This window comes from Caenorhabditis elegans, chromosome III (assembly GCF_000002985.6).
Source record: "Caenorhabditis elegans chromosome III".
Classification (NCBI taxonomy): Eukaryota; Metazoa; Nematoda; class Chromadorea; order Rhabditida; family Rhabditidae; genus Caenorhabditis; species Caenorhabditis elegans.
The window spans coordinates 972388-991445 of NC_003281.10; the positions used below are offsets into that span (position 1 = coordinate 972388).

Genomic DNA, 19058 nt, shown 5'->3' on the forward strand with positions numbered 1-19058 from the left:
AAAATCTAACGTGAATAATTTATCTAATTTTTTTTCTTTTTTTGAAAACACTCGGCATTTACCTACAGCTTTTTGCCCAAGTTTCACTAACTTTTAGTCTAAATTTTACCCAAAAATTAACGACCTTCACTCAACCCAAGTTTAACCAGTTATATGCCAAGAAGATCTGATTTCAGCTATCAAAAATTGTCTGGTAGTTTTTAAATTCAAATTTTGTCAAAAAAAAAATACAGTCTCCATGCATTTTCCTCAAATGGCCAAAAAATTTAACCAGTTTCAAGTTGAAAACTAATCTTTATTGTCCGCAGAGGGTGAAACTCAAAATTTGCTCCGATTTGGGCGCTAAACTAGGATAAAATGTTGGCAAATCTTGACCGAGAGCATTTAGGTAAATGCAGAGAAGCCCTAAAAAATCTAAAAAAAATCTAAAAATTTTACAAATTTACACTAAAGTCTTTACAATGACTTTGTTTCACAAACAGACTAAAGTCAGACAGAAAAAAAAATCAAATTTTACCTTCCCAGGCTTCCGAAACACCTCAAACCATCTACGGAGCCGTGCGCACTAGACCCCCTCAGCACTGTTTTTGGCATATTAGAGTAAGTTTTCTAATTTTTTTCAGTTAAAAATTTGAATTCTACTTTCATTTTTGACCCTAAGACGCCGCGTTTTTCACAAAAATTTGCGAATCTGTGCATTTTGTCGTAAGACATGGCGCATCAAAGGGTGTTTGCGTATTTTTGAAGCTACAGTACCCGAAATTCGTTTAAAATAAAGGCAGCACTCTAAAATTAGTGTCGTGGGGGTTTTTTTTTGCGCAGAACTCAAATTCTCGAACAAGTACAAAAAACCTGTTTCAACTAGCTGTAAACAGATAAAAACCACAATCAGAGCCAATCACTTTATTTTTTGCTCATGCATTCTAGTTAACTTTGGCCAAGGGAGATTTCTCTTTCATCACAGTTGCATCCTTGCCTTGTTCCTTCGACTTGTCAACACCTTCTTCGGTACTTTTCTTCTGATTCATTTGTTTTTTGCCCATATTATCGAGTTTCTTGAAATAATTGTCCCGCTGCTGGACTTGGTAGCCCGCAATTAATTTGTAATACTGAACAGCATCTTTGAGCATCTGTTTGAGGTCTTCTGGATATTCTTCTTCGAAGTTGTTCATCATCTACAAAAATTAGGACCTCTCGATTTGAAATTTAATGAACCAAATTAATTTAGAAAAAAAAAAACAACGTTTTTTAATTAAGTTGCATGCGATTTCTAGCCGTGTACTCCGCTGAGGATTTTTTCTAGAAAAATAACAGTTGCCCAAGAGAAGTATACGGCCAGTAAGAATTAATCTCGAATACCCACTCGTTTAAAAAGCAGAAAGATTCCAGCATCAACAAACGCAAGTTCCAAACCCGAGGTAATTGCCATTGCACGTTGTTTCCGAAGATCATCAATCAGATCAGCCACGTTCATATCTCCACGCGTCTCGATGATTTTTTGGAAGCCAATGATCATTCCTGCAGTAAGGAACTATTTTAGTGAACATTTAAAAGTAAATTTGAAAGTCAAAATAAGTTTTGTTTCTTAATTTTGAATTTTGAGGTTCATCATCTTTTCGAGATTCAATAGTAACAAAAATTTCTTAAACTTGAACGCTTACCTGCCAAAACAGCTGAACGAGAGACACCATCAACGCAGTGGACGATCGCTGTCGTTTCGTATTTCATAAGGAACATAGCCGCCAAACCAGCACCCCTGTGATCTTCGAGAGCGTTCAAACCATTCCAATCCAGGACCTGGTGGTGTGTAATTTTGAATTCCTCACCATCACTGAAACTAGTGTTTTTGTACTAGTTTTTTTTCTCGTAAAAAGTACGAAAAAAAAATCTTTCAAACTTACTCGAAATTTAAAGTCAGTTTACGCGTAATGATTCCAATATACTCCCGTTCGTAATTCGTGCATTTGACAGAGCCACCTTCGAACTCGCATATTTCGTTCTTCTTAAGAGGGAAATATTCCGAGCTAGCAACAAACGCCTGACCATCTGCAGGATTTTGTTCAACAAAATTACACATCATTACAATAGCCGTCGCCTTCTCCTGTCTCGCCATCCACCAAAATTTCTCAATCGTCGAGTTACAGGGCTTCTTTCATGCGTGTTTGTGGGTCTTTGGTTTTACCGGATTCACTGTAAGACTTTGTGGTGACTGCGTCAAAATCAACTTTAGTCCATTTTGACATGTGACGTAGCTCGCGTGAATGTAATCGTCGGCAAATCGTTTTCCGTAACCTTTTAGAACGACACGTGTTGCTTCCAAAAGTGGTACTTCGACTCTGAAAAACCCCGATATTACCAATCATAAGCCTAAGCCTAAGCCTACGCCTAAATCTAAGCCAAAGCCTGAGCCAAAGCCTGAGCCAAAGCCTAAACCAAAGCCTAAGTCAAAGCCCAAGCCTAAGCCTAAGCTTAAGCCTAAGCCTAAGCCAAAGCCCAAGCCTAAGCCAAAACTTAAGCCTAACCCTCTTAAAAATCTACAAGAAGGTTTTTCCCTGCGCTTGGAGCGCAAAAGAAAAGAAAAAGGTTATTTAGACTAAGGCACAACCCCAATTTGGATAAATCATTTGAAATCCCCAATCCAACAAGCCCAAGGACAAGGACAAGCCCAAGCCTAAGCCTAAGCTTAAGCCTAAACCTAACTAGGGAATGGTGTTACCCCTGCAATCGCTAGGAGGACAAAACAAAGTGAAAATGGAAGATCAGATCTATGGCTACAAGAATCAGTTTTTGAAATCTGCTAAACTCGGTCCCAAAGCTGAAATTTTCGGTCTTAAAAAGTAGTCCTCTTTTTGCTCAAAATGCCGTTTTTCGTGTGTAGAAGTGGCTACATAAAAGTTTGGCACTGCAGCCGCCGTTCGAATGGCCGATTGGTGAACTCTCGTGCTCATTAATCTAAAGGTCACGGGTTCGTTCCCCACTAGGTATTAATTTTTTTTTGAATTTTTCCTCTAGCATGAAATATGCACAAAAACACGGTTTCTTCCGTTTTTTGGTAACTTCGGAATAAATTTTTTGGTTCCTGGGAATCATAAAAGTAATTTGGAAACTTTTTGGAAGTTTTCTTTTTTTGATAAATTTTCACTTTTCTCCCACCTGATGTATGCACATTTTTAAAAAATTTCAGCTTTGGGACCGAGTTTAGCAGATTCCAAAAACTGATTCTTGTAGCCATAGATCTGATCTTCCATTTTCACTTTGTTTTGTCCTCCTAGCGATTGCAGGGGTAACACCATTCCCTAGTAAGTCTAAGCCTGAACCTGTGTACAAGTCTAAGTCAAAGTATAAGCCTAGGCCTAAGCCTAAGCCTAAGCCAAAGCTTAAGCCTGAACGTGAGCCTAAGCCTAAACCTAAACCCAGCCAAGCTCTCAATTGAATAATTTTTTAAAGCATTACCTGTGATCTTTAGAGTGATTTTTGACAAGATCCGACACTGCGGGTGTTTTCTTAGCAAGCACTTTCATCTTGTTCGCGTAAATGATGTTATAAAATGTTGCTCCAAAATCGTTTTCCAAACGCTTTGCAGTACTTTGCACCCGATATAAACGATCACTAAGATATTTTCGAACAGCAGATATTGGTGGGATGAATGCCGAGTCTGTGGAAAACAGTGTGAATTAAAAATATTTCAGAATACAAAAAATTGAGCTTACTGTCGATTTCTTGATCACCGGACTGCGTGTTTAAATTGACAAAGTCAATATCCTTTAGTGCAGGCTCTCTTTTCCAAAAAAAAAAATGCAATCACAGCAACAGGCACTGCAACAATTAAAAAAGATGCAACGCCGATGATGATATAGGACCAAGGTGAACTTCTGAAACATATAATAACTGATGAAAGACTAATAATCACAAATCAACTCACTTTTCCAAGAAACTCAATTCCTTTGTTGGAGAAGATCCAGGGGATCTGGGAGATTGACTTCCTTTCTGACCTTGAAGCTTAGACGTGGCTTTGCTGTACGCAGTGAAAGATGTGTCCAGTGCTTGCAAGGACTTGGCAGAGTCATCGAAAGCTTTGGAGAACTTGGCGGAATCATAGATTTGAAGAGATCTCAGAAGGCTCAAGAGTGTGTCGAGTTGGGATGCTGATGCTGATCTTCTTCTTCTTGTCGACAGGCGATCCTTCAACTTTTCCACAGAACCAATGATAGCTGGCAAGTTGATTTTGATTCCCGGAACTTTTTTGGCATCTTGGAAGAATCCAGAATAATTAGAAAGTTTGAAGGATTTCACTGGTTTCACAGATTTCTTAAAATCTGAAATGGCCGTCTTGATCCTGTTCAACTCGTCCTCCAATCCATCCAGTGAATTCAAATTCTTGACATCTGATGGATTCAACTGATGCTTCTTCATCTCTTCATCAATCACAGCTTTCAACTCCTTCACAATCTTCAAATCAACTGTCTGGCTACTCATCATCTGCATATTCGTGATTCCACGTGTTGCCATTCCAACCACTTGTGATCCTACAGAAATGTTAGTGAATGTTGACAATGCTTCAGTTTCCATATGCTTTGAAGTTTTGATTCCTTTGATGTAGTCTCCTAGTACTTTGAGAGTGCTTTTTAGTTTTGGCAAATGACCTATTAAAGTACTCAGATCAACTTTTTTGAATAATTTTGGATCTCTATAGTCTCTGATGACTTCAATAACTGGCTTCAATGAATCAATCCCCTTGATATTCTCCAAAAACTTTATGTCATCTAGGAAACTTTTCAAGTCGTCAACAAAAGTAGTAAGGTTACCAAAACTCGTTTGGATTTTTGTGACTGTTTCCGTAATAGTTGGCGCTTCTTTCAATTTTTGGGCAGCTTTCTTGGCAGGTAGAATCAACTTGTAGATGTCTTTGAAATCCGAACTTTTCTTAAATAATTCAAGTTTTCCTTCAGCTGCAGTCGTTATGTTTTTCATCTTCTCCAATTTGATCGTGTTCTTTGCAGATCGTAAAGTTTTTGAAAGGTGGACCAAAATTTCAAGAGCAGCGAGCTTCGAAGAAAGCAACTTCATTTTATCAATAAGTTGACCGATGACGTCAATCGCAGGAATCCTGATTGCAGATTGAGGAATCTCAATACCTGTGACAGTCCCAATCAAAGGCCTTACAATAACAGTGAGATCCTTAAGACTGTTGACTTTCTGATACAGGTTAGACACATCCTTGAAAATCTTTTCCTCGACCGGCACAATCGATAGATCAACCTGCTGTGCATTGTTCCCCAAAGTCTTCAATTGATTCAAGGCCTTTCCCAGATTGTAAGCTTGTCCATCAACTGTCTTATTCACCCATTCATTCTTCAAGTCAGTAAAGATCATTTGAATATCTGAGATTCCATTTAACAATCCTGAGATTATCTTGAAATTAACCGATTTTTTAAGACTTCGAGACAAGAATAACTCATGAAGTTGTGAGATCATCGGAGCTTCTGGTTTTATTTTTTCAGCCAGTGTGTTCAACTTATTGATGTTTTCTTGGACTTGGGGTAGGAGAGAACCATCTAGACTGTTTTTATATGGGAAAAACTCAGCCACTGCTTTGTAGACTAAATTGAGGGAAGGATAGGAAATGTGAATGTTTCGGAGATGCTGATTTTGTGCGTAAACATTATATTCTTCCAAAGTCCAATCTTTGAATTTTGGTAAATGAGGCGCCATGTCACTTAATTTGATATTAGCGTCATCATCACTGGTCACTCCTTCCATACTTTCCATTTCGTTTAGAAAAATAACAATTCCTTTTGCAAAAGAATCTACTTTGCTCCATTTTATCTTCAATGCATCAAGTTGAGTCTTGTATACATCGTCTTTAGGAATAATGCTCCCTGGGACCACACCCTTAGTCTTCTCATAAACAGACGCAAACATCATAAGCTGTTCCTCAAGCTGCTCACTACTCGAATCTAATTTCCTTTGGAGCCCATTAATCCCATCAACAATCTCAGTTAACTTATCAGTAGTGATTGCAGATATTTGAGTAGGAGTGATAGTTCCAAAATGAAGTAATTCAGGGATTAGATCATCAAAAGTGATAGTTCCATTGGAGAGTCCATATTGCATAGAAATACCAGTTGTAATACGAGAAATCATTTGCATTTGGTTGAGTGAAGACGAGAACTCGTCTGAAAAAAAATCAATAACTATTATAGTGGAAACATTTTCTAGGAATATATGAATCAGGGGACGTGCGGCAAGTTCTGTAGTTAGCTGGCTAAGAATTGAAAATCCTTTATTTTATGGAAACTGGGCGACGGGTATCATGCTCGGCAAAACGTCGCAACTTCATAGCATACTCCTGCAACTTAATAAAAACATTTATATAACTTTGTAAAAAGCTGTTAAGAAGTTGCGAAAACCAACGGGATTGTGAGCGAAATTTAGCTTTACATCTGCTAAGAAATTGCAAAAGTCGTCTGAAAAGCTGCAGAAGTTTGCTTAAAAGCTAAAATGCCTAATTGTTGTTAAGAAGTTGCAAGAGTGTGCTATGAAGTTAGGCCGTTTTGCCGAGTGAATTGATATGGCCAGCCGACCAACGCCCCGGTCCCAGGGAAGACGATAGTGGCCGGCGCCGGGATTGAACCCGCACCATGTGAGTGGAAGGCGCACCTTATCCACTAGACCACCACACACGCCTCTTCTCTCTACTAAGTAGGGCTTCCATCTCGGCGCCGGTGCGGCGCCTTCGCCGGCCGGCGAGGCGCCTCAAACAGCCTCAAGCCGCCACTTTTGCCGTCATTGAAAAACACGTAAACTTATTTTCATTTATAGTTTTTTTTCCAAAACTTTTTTAAAGCGGCGAGCGGCGACGGCGAAGGCCGGCCGGCGTGAGGCGCCGACGCCGCGTCGCGCTCACACGGAAACCCTACTACTAAGTGCTTTTCGTTCATTTTGCCACTTTCTGAGCTTAAAAAATTCCCATTTTGCGGAATTTGCCGCACACCCCTGATCTGAATCTTTCTTTAACTTACCAGTTGCACGTGGATTTCTGTTGAACAAGTATTCATAAGCTTTTCCAATACCATCAGGGGCACGTTCATAAACAAGTCGACCAGCGTGTACATTATGCCATAGTATCAACGATACTATAGGGATAATTAACTCTGAAAATGTACAAAAATTGAGAGGAATTTCAAACTGACTTACTCATTTTTACGATTCCAAGAACGGATTTTAAAATTGAGAGTTTGAAATTGGAAAACTCGAAGTAATGATTAAATATTGACTGAATAAAGTTGAAAAGCACAGTTTTGTATTTGAATAGTTAAATTTTTCCGAAAATATGTGTTTTTTTCCACCTAAACTACACAGCCACGTGTCAAAAACTTTGTCAATAGAGCACATTCTCAAAGTTACTTGGTTCAAAAAAGTACTCGCTACACTGGAAAATTGGCTGAAAGGCGCGCAAAAAAGTCAAGAAACAACCAACTCACTCATTTTATATTTGAAGAATTTCGTATTTTCAAGCAGCAAACTTTTGATGATTTGGACAATCGAAAAGTGAAAAACGTGGAATAATTTGGAATTTTGTCAAAATGTGGAAAATGTGGAGCACGTGAATATTCAATTTTCGAATTCAAGTTTTTAGTTTTGTTTAGAAAATTTATTTAGTTTTTTTTAGAGCACGTTCAAGGAATAAAAACGTGAAAAATTGATTTAATTTCTGCGCCTCTCATTTTTAAATCAAAGCGCCAGCTTTCTGGAAAAATACAAGCAAAATTGAAAAATATTATTAGAGAATGATGGCGATTTTTCAAGCAAAGCGGATTTAAATTTTGAAAGATAGATTATGCCTAGATCTGCCTTGTTGCTGCCGCCTTGCCTGCCTCCGTGTCACCCTCATGCCTACCTACGCCTACCTACGTCTACCTACTTAATGCCTATTTAATGCCGCCGGACACCTGCGCAAAGAAAATAATAAGCAACTCACTCATTTTTAATGAAGAAATTCCTTATTTTGAATCTCAAACTGCTGATGATTTGGACAAATTGAAAATCGTGGAATAATTCAAATATTGATCAGAAATTGATTTTTTACTATGAGACACGTGGAGTTGATTTATGTGCTTCACGGGAATATTCTTATTTTAAGAAAGTCGAAAAAGTTGAGAAAGTTTAAATTTTACACGTTTATAGAACAAATTCATTTACAATTTTAAGCTTTCTCAAATGTTATCGGATTAAAATTTAAAAAAATGAGTATATTCTAGAGCTTCCAATCCGGTGCGCCGCGGAACTCAAAAAGTAAGAAAAAACCACCAGTCGCCCAAAAAAAGACCCAAAATAACTGTATAGTTGTCGATGATCACCTGCTCCCGCACTTCCCGGGAGGCTAAATTTTCACAACTTAGTACATAAGAGGGCCTAGTTTTTATTATTTTATTACGTCTGTGGCCTCCTCGATTGTGTCACACAAGAGCGGCGCTATAGACGTCCCATTGTGTGAGTTCCATAATTCTTATTGGAAAGGAAAATGGTACAATCTACGCAGGTGCAATCCGTATTATTAAGCTCTCTTGCCAAAAGACGTCTGACTGGAAAACCCAACAGCAGCTGAAAATTGATTTTAAAAAAATATGAAAAGAACTGATAAGAGCTTGCCACACCTTAAATTGAAATCGATTCTGTGAATTTCACCCAATTTTTGATTTAAAAAAATTACGGGTTCAGTGCCAGGCTTGGGCTGGGCTTGGGCTGGCTAGTTAAACTCTCCAACCCTGCAAAACTTTTTCTCACTATTTTTTTTGAATACTTTGCTTTTTTTGGGCACTTTTTGGGCAATTTTTATGGTTTTTTGCCGGACTTTAGAATGTCTCATTTTCCGTCTTTTTTTTCTGCTTTTTCTGAATTCTTGAATTTTTTGGGATTTACATTTTTTTTTTCTCTCCCCCGCCCAGCCTAAGCCTAAATCTAAGCCTAAGTCAAAGCCTAAGGCACGCAGCTGTTCAACAGGGAATACAGAAAGACTGGTGTGTAATAGGCACAGCAGGTGCACGAACAATTATCGATCAAAATATTATAAAACAGGCCGGCCCTGTGTAGCATGACGTAGCATGCGGGCATTCTCGATAATTTTCTGTGTGGCCAGACTACAGATATTTCTGCTGGTTTTTTGTTGCTTTTTCACATAAGATATTGGATATAGTCGGGGGTAATGTAGGATTACTGTAGGATTACTGTAGTAGTACAGTTTTTTTTTTTCAAATTTTTTTGTCGAAAAATTCGTCAAATCGGCAAACTGCCGATTTGCCGGAAATTTTCAATACCGGCAATTTGCCTCTTTGCCGATTTGCCGGAAATTTTCAATACCGGCAATGTGCCGGTTTGCCGGAAAAAATCGTTTGCCGCTCACCCCTGGGGGATCACTTCATTAGTACTTTATAATTGTTGTAAGATTACTGCAAGAGCACTGTAGGATTACTGTAGGATCCATGTAGGGGTACTGTAACACTACTGTAATCAAAAAAGTGCCAACGAACAAAATACTCAAATTTTTAACAGTATTATTTTTTGTATCAGCACATTTCCAAAAACCAACATAAACCGAAACATTTTGCTGCAAACCCTGAGCTAAGTTGATTCTGAAATTTGATTCCAAACAAAACCCCCAATATTTTCACTGGTTCCAATAGGACGTATCATCTATCAAATAAACAAAGAACCCCCCTTCCGCTCGTAAATTCCTTCTCCTCCTCTTCCTATCTTCTCTGTCACCGTCTAATCCTCTCGCGTTGTCTCTGTGTCTCTCACTCTCTCGCTCACTCTAGTGACATTCCGCATTTTATCGATTTCGGCGCGGTTAATTTCGACTTTTTTCTCTTGCGTTTTTTTTTCTCAATTTTTGGAATTTTTTTTAAAGACTTGTGCTGCATTTTCAATGAGAATTTAAAAAAAATTGGATTTTTGATCAAATTCTAAGAGAAAAATCGAGTTTTATTCCAATTTTAAAATTTTTGCAAATTCATTTTAGACATTCTTATGAAAAATCAGTTTGTTCGGTAAAATCGACTTGCAAATTTAAATTTTTAAAGTAAAATTTCAATAAAAATTCAGTTTTTACCCATTTTCCATTGAAAGAGTTTTTGTTGCCTGCGCCTCCCCTTCTATCACTGCTCTCGCTCTAGCTTCACACTTTAAAGGCGCACAACTCCGCGCAGATTAGAGATAGCTGAAAATTGTCAACTAACAAAATGTGTACCTTGAAATTTTAAACAAGTTTTTTTTTTAAATTTTTATACCACTTTTTTCCTCGGAGCTATGCGCCTTTAAAGTTGGGCGCACCTCCCCTTCGTGGTTCTCCCTGGGGTCGTCAACTTTAAAGGCGCATAACTTTGTACAAAACAGAGATATATAAAAATTGCTAACTAATAAAATATTTATCTTAACATTTTAAAGAATTTGTTAATTTTTAAAATTTTTTATACCTCTTTTTCCGCAAAGTTATGCGCCTTTAAAGTTAGGCGCGCCTCCCCCTCCACCTCTGAAGCCTCCAAATTTAAAGGCGCATATCTCCGCGGAGAGTAGAGATATCTAAAAATTGTTAACTGTCAGAATACTTATCTTGGAATTATAAACAAGTTACTATTTTTAAAATTTTTTTACCTCTATTTTCCGCGGAGTTACGCGCCTTTAAAGTTAGGCGCCATGCCCCCCTTCCCCTTATGAAGCCTCCAACTTTAAAGGCGCATAACTCCACACAAAAGAATGCTATCAAAAACTTGTCAACTATCAAAATATTCATCTCGAAATTCTACGCATTTTGTTAGTACACAATTTTTTGATAGCTCTCAAATTCAAAAAGTTATGCCCGTTTTTCTTCCAGATGCAAATCTCATCCACCTCATCAAATGGCAACTACGCGAATATCGAACGGATGACAGTTTCATGTCCGCCGGAGACTTTCGACGAGACCGTACCTCTTAAACAAATAAAAAAAGAGCTCACTTTCGTAATAGAACGGCCTGAAAAACCAGGAGAAGTGAGTTTTTCTTAACTGAAATTCGGAAAATTCCAAAATTTTCCAGACATCCTCGCATCACGGCAGCAAACGAAGTTCCGTCTGCTATGAAGGCGACGAGGAGTACGATAATGTGGATGACGACGTGGCGATTGCAGAGAATCGGCACATTTCTGAAAATTTGGAGCATTTTGAAGAGCCCGTGAGCACGATGAGAGCTCAGAATTCGGTGAAATTTGCGGATAATATAGTGGAAAATCATCCGGAGACTGATAGATTCGGATTTTTTACGATACAAAATAAATGGTAAGAATTTTTTTTTTGAATTTTCATGTCAAAATTCGAGTTCATCACCCCAAAATTACCCCACTACAAAAGTTTCAGCTCATTTGGAGCCAATGTCGTAAGATCTGGTGTATTGGGGTACGGTAGTCGGTGTTTGCGTACTTTCGGAGTTACAGTACCCCTCAAAACTTCAAATTAGAGCTAGAGACTTTAAACAAAATCGTGGAAGGCCCAAATGTTACGCTAAATCCGAATTTGTTGATTTTTCTTATAAATAATGTGTGTGAAACCAAAATTAAAAAAAAAAACAGTTTTTTAAACAATGAATTTTGGCGACAATATTTAAATTGGTGACTTTTCATGTCAAAGTTCGGATTCAGCACCCCAAAATTACCCCACCAGCAAAATTTCAGCTCATTTGGAGCCAATGTCGTAAGATCTGGTGTTCTGGGGTACGGTAGTTGGTGTTTGCGTACTTTCGAAGGTACAGTACCCCTGAAAACTGCAAATTAGAGCTAGAGATCTCAAGTAAAATAGTAAAACCCAAATTTTACGCTGAATTCGAGTTTGAAATTAAAATTTTCTTAACATTCAAAATTTCAGCTCCACGCCGCCAATAGACTCAAAAATTCTACGACGACGAGAGAAAAAATGGATTCAAATGCTCGACAACTGGCGGTACTTCATGGATGAAAAATTTGAATTAGTGAAGAATCGATGTCGAAAAGGGATTCCGCCGAGCCTACGAGGCCGGGCGTGGAAATATTTAAGCGGTGCCACGTACCAGATGGAAGTATCTTCAAATCGATTTGTTTTTGATGTGAGTTTTTGTTTTTCACAAGTTTCCCGTCAAAAATTTGTAAAATTAATATCAAAATCGAAGTTAGCATAAAATTTCAGTCTAGAACTATTTTAATAGAGTTCTGTAGCTTAATTTTGAAATTTCGAAGGATACTGTAGCCCCGGAAGTACGCAAACACCGACTACCGTACCCCAATACACCAGATCTTACGACATTGGCTCCAAATGAGCTGAAATGTTGGTGTTGGGGTAATTTCGGGGTGCTGAATCCGAATCTTGTCATAAAAATTTACGAATTCAAATATTTTCGCCGATTTCCACTGTTCAAAAAACTATTTTCTAAAATTTTGGTTTCACATAAATTATTCATAAGAAAACTTGATAAATTCGAGTTCAGCGTAAAATTTGGGTCTTACACTATTTTGTTTGAAGTCTCTAGCTCAATTTTAAAATTTCGAGGGGTACTGTAAGCCCGAAAAGTACGCAAACACCGACTACCAAACCCCAATACACCAGATCTTACGAAATTGGCTCCAAATGAGCTGAAATTTTTGGGCTAGGCTAATTTTGGCGTGCTGATTTCAAATTTCGCATTAAAATTTTTGTGAAACTGACAGTTTTCAAGAAAATCGCACAAATACTAATTTCAGTACTGTGTCAAACAAGCCGGTGACCCGAAATGGAACGACGATATACAGAAGGACTTGAGCCGCCAGTTTCCGGAACACGAAATGTTTGCCAGGGTGGGAAAGTACGGAAATAATGGGTGAGTTTGATTTTAAGGGTCCCGCCACGAAAAGGGGTACTGTAGCAGTGATTTTAGCTGTGTCAAAAATTTCCAAAATGACCGGAACCTAGGCATGATTATACTTTTCTGAAAGCTGAAAATTTGCTGATTTCAAAAAAATTATTTTGAAACAGATTAGAGTACTGTAGACCAAAGTACGGTAGTTTTTTTCCAGGAAAAACGACCTTTTCGACTTGCTCAAAGCCTGGACAATTCTCCATCCGGAAGAGGGCTACTGTCAAGGACAGGCTCCAATTGCAGCGGTTCTCCTGATGCACATGCCGGTCCGCGACGCCTTCTACTGTTTTGTGCAGATCTGTCATAAGTACCTGCCCGGGTACTACAGCAGTGGCCTGGAAGCCGTACAAACCGATGGGGATATACTGACGAAGTTGATAAAGGACAGGAGTAAACTTACCTACAGACATTTTGTGAGTTTTCGGAAAAAATTTGATTTGAGAAAAAAAAAGCAAAAAAAAAATTTTTCTCGAAAAATTCAAAAAAAAAAAATGTTTCTCTTCACTTCCTTGAAAATTCATGTTAATATTCGAGTTCTACGCAAAAATTGGCTTTAAACCTTTTTTAGTTGAGGTTTCTAGCTCAATTTTTAAAATTCAAGGATACTGTAGCTCCAAATGTACGCAAACACCAACTACACACCAGATCTTACGACATTGGCCTGAAACAAGCTAAAATTTGTGGGTCAGAGTAATTTTGAGGTGCTGAACTCGAATTTTGTATTGAAAACCTGCAAAACCCACTAGTTTTCACGTAAAAATGTTTTTTTGTAACATTTTGCATCTACAGTAACCCGATAGCTGTTGGGTTTCAAAAATTTAAAAGTTTAAATTTGGATTTACCACCTTAAATTTACCCTATCCCGCTTATGAATAAGGTGTGTGAAACCGAAATTTTAGAAAATAATTTTTTAAACAGTGAATTTCGGCGAAAATATTTGAATTCGTAAATTTTTATAACAAAATTCGGATTCAGCTCCCCGAAATTACCCTAACACCAATATTTCAGCTCATTTGGAGCCAATGTCGTAAGATCTGGTGTATTAGGGTACGGTACTCCGTGTTTGCGTACTTTTGGGGCTACAGTACCCCTTGAAATTTCAAAATCAAGCTAGAGACTTTAAACAAAATAGTGTAAGACCAAAATTTTACGCTGAAGTCGAATTTATTAAGTTTTCTTATGAATGAATCCCAGATCCGCAGTGCATAGCGCTTGAAGAACGGATCGTCCTTTAATCCTTTAATCCTTTTTTTAATGTGTGTGAAACCAAAATTTTAAAAAATAGTTTTTTAGACAGCAAATTTCGGCGAAAATATTTGAATTCGTAAAATTTTATGACAAAATTCGGATTCAGCACCCCAAAATTAACCTAACACAAACATTTCAGCTCATTTCGAGCCAATGTCGTAAGGTATGGTGTATTGGGGTACGGTAGTCGGTGATTGCGTACTTTTGGGGCTACAGTACCCCTTGAAATTTCAAAATCAAGCTAGAGACTTTAAACAAAATAGTGTAAGACCAAAATTTTACGCTGAAGTCGAATTTATTAAGTTTTCTTATGAATAATGTGTGTGAAACCAAACTTTTAGAAAATAGTTTTTTAGACAGCAAATTTCGGCGAAAATATTTGAATTCGTAAATTTTTATGACAAAATTCGGATTCAGCACCCCAAAATTAACCTAATACAAACATTTCAGCTCATTTCGAGCCAATGTCGTAAGGTATGGTGTATTGGGGTACGGTAGCCGGTGATTGCGTACTTTTGGGGCTACAGTACCCCTGGAAATTTTAAAATTAAGCTAGAAACTTCTTCTCAAAAGTTTTAAAACCCAAATTTTGCGTTGAACTTGAATTTCACATTAACTTGAAGTTTTGAAACGTTTTTAGTCTAGAAAAATGTGAAAAAATTTCGCTCAAAATTTTTTTGTACAGATTTGCCGATTATCGATGTTTTTTTCTTGCAGAAAGCCAACGGAGTCGACCCAGCGTTATACATGATCGAGTGGTTTATGTGCTGCTTTTGCCGAACACTACCCTGGCCTACAGTACTCCGCGTATGGGACATGTTCCTGTGCGAGGGCGTCAAGATTCTGTTCAAAGTGGCGCTGGTGCTACTGAAATTCGGAATTGGGACGCCGTCACAGATTAAACAGTACCCCGATATGCCTGCAATTGTGACCCGGTTACGGAATTTACCTGTAGAAATTATGGAGGAAGAGTTCTTGGTGCAAAAGGTGGGAAAATTTTGATTTTTGGAGAATTGGGCGAATTTTCATAAAAATGCAGCGTCAAATTCGAGTTCTACGCAAAATTTCAGTCTAGAATCTTTTTAGTAGATATTTCTAGCTTAATTTTGAAGTTTTGAGGGGTACTGTAGCCCCAAGAGTACGCAAACACCGACTACAGAACCCCAATACATCAGATCTCACGATATTGGCTTCAAATAAGCTGAAAATTTTGGGTTGGGGTGATTTTACTATGCTGAGTTCGAATTTTTACATGAAAATAATAAAAACAAATTAGCCACACTTTCAGAAACCGAATTTTTTTCAGAAAACAAATATAATGTACGTTCAAAATAAAATAGCAAAATAAATATTGTGAAATTCGATTTCTACGCAAAATTTCATGCTAAAATTATTTTAGTAGAGCTTTCTATCTTCATTTTGAAGTTTGGAGGGGTACTGTAGCCCCAAGAGTACGCAACCACCGGCTACCGTACCCCAACACACCAGATCCTACGACATTGGCTCCAAATGACCGGAAACTTGCGGGTTAGGGCAATTTTAAGGTGCTGAACTCGAATTTCATACTTAAAACCCTGAAAAAATCCTAGTTTTAGCAACAAAATAATTAAAATTTTGAAAGAAAAATTTTTTCGAATTTTTTTGTTGAATATTTGAAATATTTTTAAGATCTCCGAAACCAATCTAAACGACGCGGATATGGAAAAACTTCATTTTGGAGCCATGAAAACCCGACAAATGAGATTTGACTGACCCCTCCCCGCCCCCTGTTGTTATATTTATCGATTATTGATTTTTTTATTGATTTTTCAACACTCACTTTTTTGTTGTTTCCATCAAAAATTCCACGTTTTTTGTGTGCTTTCGCATCTTGCCATATACCTCAGAACAGCCAAAATAAAATTTCCCTGTGATTTTGGTTTTTTTTTTTTTGCAAAAAAACATTTTGGAATTTTTTTTGATAGGGAGAAGCCTTGCGGTGGGACTATGGTGAAGCCGTTTTTGATGAGGAGATAGTTTTGAAACCCTAAAAAATTCAAATGTTGGTTTCATGGGATTATATTACTTTGTTGGAAAAAAAAAATGGAAAATTGAAAAAAATTTTGAAATTTTTTTTCGAGATTTTTTTTCGAAAAATCATAAAAAACTCAAAAACAACCTGAAATTAATTTATTTGAATTTATCACACTGCGACCTTTCCAATGACCCCCAACATGCCTAGGCTCCGCCCATTTTCCCCAGTTTTTGCATATTTTGGGGTCCCGCCACGAAAACTTGTGGATTACTGTAGCTAGCATTTTGTAAAAAAACTTAACATTTTCACCATTGAATAATATACGCTTTACAATTTTTTTCGGCATAAAAATAACTGAAAATCTCGCATGAATTTGAAAATTGAATTTTTTGCAAACATTTTTTTTCCAAAATTTATATAAAAATCGTAATAATTCCAAAAGAACTAGAAATCATATTTGATTGGTTTATTCAAATTTGTCACATTAAGACGTTTCCGCTGACCCCCGACATGCCTAGGCTCCGGCCAGTTTCCTTTCCCCAGTTTTTGCATATTTTGGGGTCCCGCCACGAAAACTCCTGGACTACTGTAGCTGCCTTTGTTCTGAAAGATTTGAAGGTTTTGGGACAAAATTGAAGATTTATTGAATGTTTTCAAGCAAAAAATAGGCTCAAAACTGGAGAAATTAACTCATTTTTTGAAATTTGGAATTTTTCACAAAAAAAATGGTTTTCGAAAATTTTTCTAAAAATCGTAAAAATTCAAAAACTGTCACAAACCTATTTTAAACAACTTATTCAGGCTGATCACATTAAGACCTCTAATGACCCCCAACATGCCTAGGCTCCGGCCATTTTCTCAGATTTTTGTAGTTTTGGGTCCCGCCACGAAAACTCCTGGATTACTGAAGCTACTTTTTTTCCGAAAACATTTGAGGGTTTTGGAGCAGAATTGAAGGTTCATCAAGTTTTTTCGCCCAAAATTTAGCTCAAAACTCGAAAAATTACCGAAGTTTTGAAATTTTGAGCTTTTCGCAAAAAAAAAAAATTCCAAAATTTTTTCTCCGAAAAAAAAATTTCAGAACATTTTTTCGCGCGCGCGGGAATACTTCATTTTTGTTGAATATGTGTGTATGTATGCGCCACACACTTTTTTGAAATTCAATTTATTTCGCGTTTCCCCCCTCCCATCCTCCTGAAGCTTAAGCCAAAAAATGGGGAGGGGGGAAGATGTGCGAAATTCTGTTATCTCTTCTTTAGCTCCGTGGAGCACAAGCTGCTGCTGCTCCTGTGCTGCTCTCGTCTATTTCTCAATTTTTGTTCTTTTTCACCCCCTTTTTGCTCCAGAATCCCATCGTCGTCCCCCAATCATGATGGCTTAAGACCCCTCCTAATGAAACATTTTTCATTATTTGGTTTTATGGAAGAGTCTTGGAGTCCTGGGAAATTTTTTGAATTTCTTACATTTTCAGCTTATATATTCCGTCAATTTTGAGTTCCGACACAGCTGAAAGCATAGCTACCGTACCCCGCGTGGCGAGACCCAAAATTTTTTAAATTGACGGAATATAGGCTTGTTGGGGGTCATTTGAAAGCTTACAATGTCCTAATCATAGAAATTTTAGTTTCAAATCTAGAAAATTAAACAATTTTTAAAAAATTGGGGAAAAATCTTTTCTTTTTGTTTTTTTCTGAAAAATCGTTTTTTGAAAACTTTGTGTGAAGTGTTGGTTCCTGATAGTGAGCATTTTCATAAAAATTTTTGACTTCCTTACATTTTCAGCTTCAAAATGACCCCCATCATGCCTATTTTCCGATCACTTTGGGTTCCGACACAGCTGAAATCAGAGCTACCGTACCACGCGTGGCGAGACCCAAAATTTTAAAACTAACGGAACCCAGGCATGATGGGGGTCATTTGAAAGCTAGAAAAAATCTTAACTTGATTTTTATAATCTCATTTTTATAAACTTAATTTTTTAAAGAATTTTTGGAAAAATCTTTTTTTTTTCGGAAAAAAATAGGACAAAAAAATTCAACAATTTTTTAATAACTTTTAATAACTTTTTGATCTCATTTCAATTATTTCCAACAATTTTTCCTGTCAAAGTCAAAAACTACACATAATTGCTGTTAAACTTTGCGGAAAAGTGATGGAAAAAGCGCAAAAATTATGAGCGTCTCCGGGAGAGAGATGTGTGTTTTAAAACGCGCATTATTATGCTCTCGGCGGAGCTTGTGAAGCTTAAAGTGTTTTCTGGTTTTAGTAATAGGGTTTTTAGAAAAAAAATTGTGTCGAAAATTTATTAAAAATTTTTTTAAAATGTTTTGCTGCAAATTTTTTTAATTCGTATTTTTGCAGCTTTATTCCCTATTTTTCGAATTTCTCATTTTCCTGGCTTCAAAATAACACCCATCATGCCTAGTTCCCGTTAATTTTGAGTTCCGACACAGTTGAAACCACAGCTACAGTACCCATCGTGGTGAGACCCAAATTATAAAAATCGATGGAATATAGGCGTATTGGGGGTTATTTTAAAGCACTCGATATCACAAATGTAAATAATATAAATTCAAATTTAAAAAAAAAACCAAAAATTAATAAATTGTGGAGAAAATATAAATTTCTTCAAAAATTTTTTTTTTGAATATTTTTTGAATATTTTTTAAACACCCACTTAATTGTAGGTTTTTTTCCGTATCAGTTTTTGAACTTTTTTATTTTAGCTTCAAAATGACACCCATCATGCCTAGTTTCCGTCAATTTTAAGCTCCGACACAGCTGAAACCACAGCTACAGTACCCCGCGTGGCGGGACCCAAATTCTCGAAATCAAAGGAGTATAGGCAATATGGGGGTCATTTTGAAGCTATTGTCGTTCTGAAATTAATAAATAAA

The 19058-nt window shown here is 37.1% G+C and overlaps 1 protein-coding gene and 1 pseudogene across 2 annotated transcripts; one reads left to right on the forward strand and one right to left on the reverse strand.

Moving 5' to 3' along the window:
- Positions 1–921: 921 nt before the first annotated feature.
- R06B10.2 lies at positions 922–8150 on the reverse strand (annotated as a pseudogene). Its single transcript has 9 exons — positions 7982–8150; positions 7023–7154; positions 3923–6176; positions 3711–3872; positions 3454–3655; positions 1902–2336; positions 1662–1831; positions 1364–1518; positions 922–1175 (listed from the first exon to the last, which is right to left on the reverse strand). Coding segments are annotated over exons 1-9 (3933 nt in total).
- A 2723-nt stretch (positions 8151–10873) lies between these two features.
- Positions 10874–16059, forward strand: tbc-10 (Rab-GAP TBC domain-containing protein; the record flags this gene model as incomplete). Its single annotated transcript, NM_064909.5, has 7 exons — positions 10874–11029; positions 11076–11314; positions 11897–12113; positions 12745–12860; positions 13057–13312; positions 14865–15134; positions 15816–16059. 7 exons carry the CDS (start codon positions 10874–10876, stop codon positions 15897–15899), a joined length of 1338 nt encoding a protein of 445 aa, NP_497310.2. The 3' UTR covers positions 15900–16059.
- Between the last annotated feature and the right edge of the window lie 2999 nt (positions 16060–19058).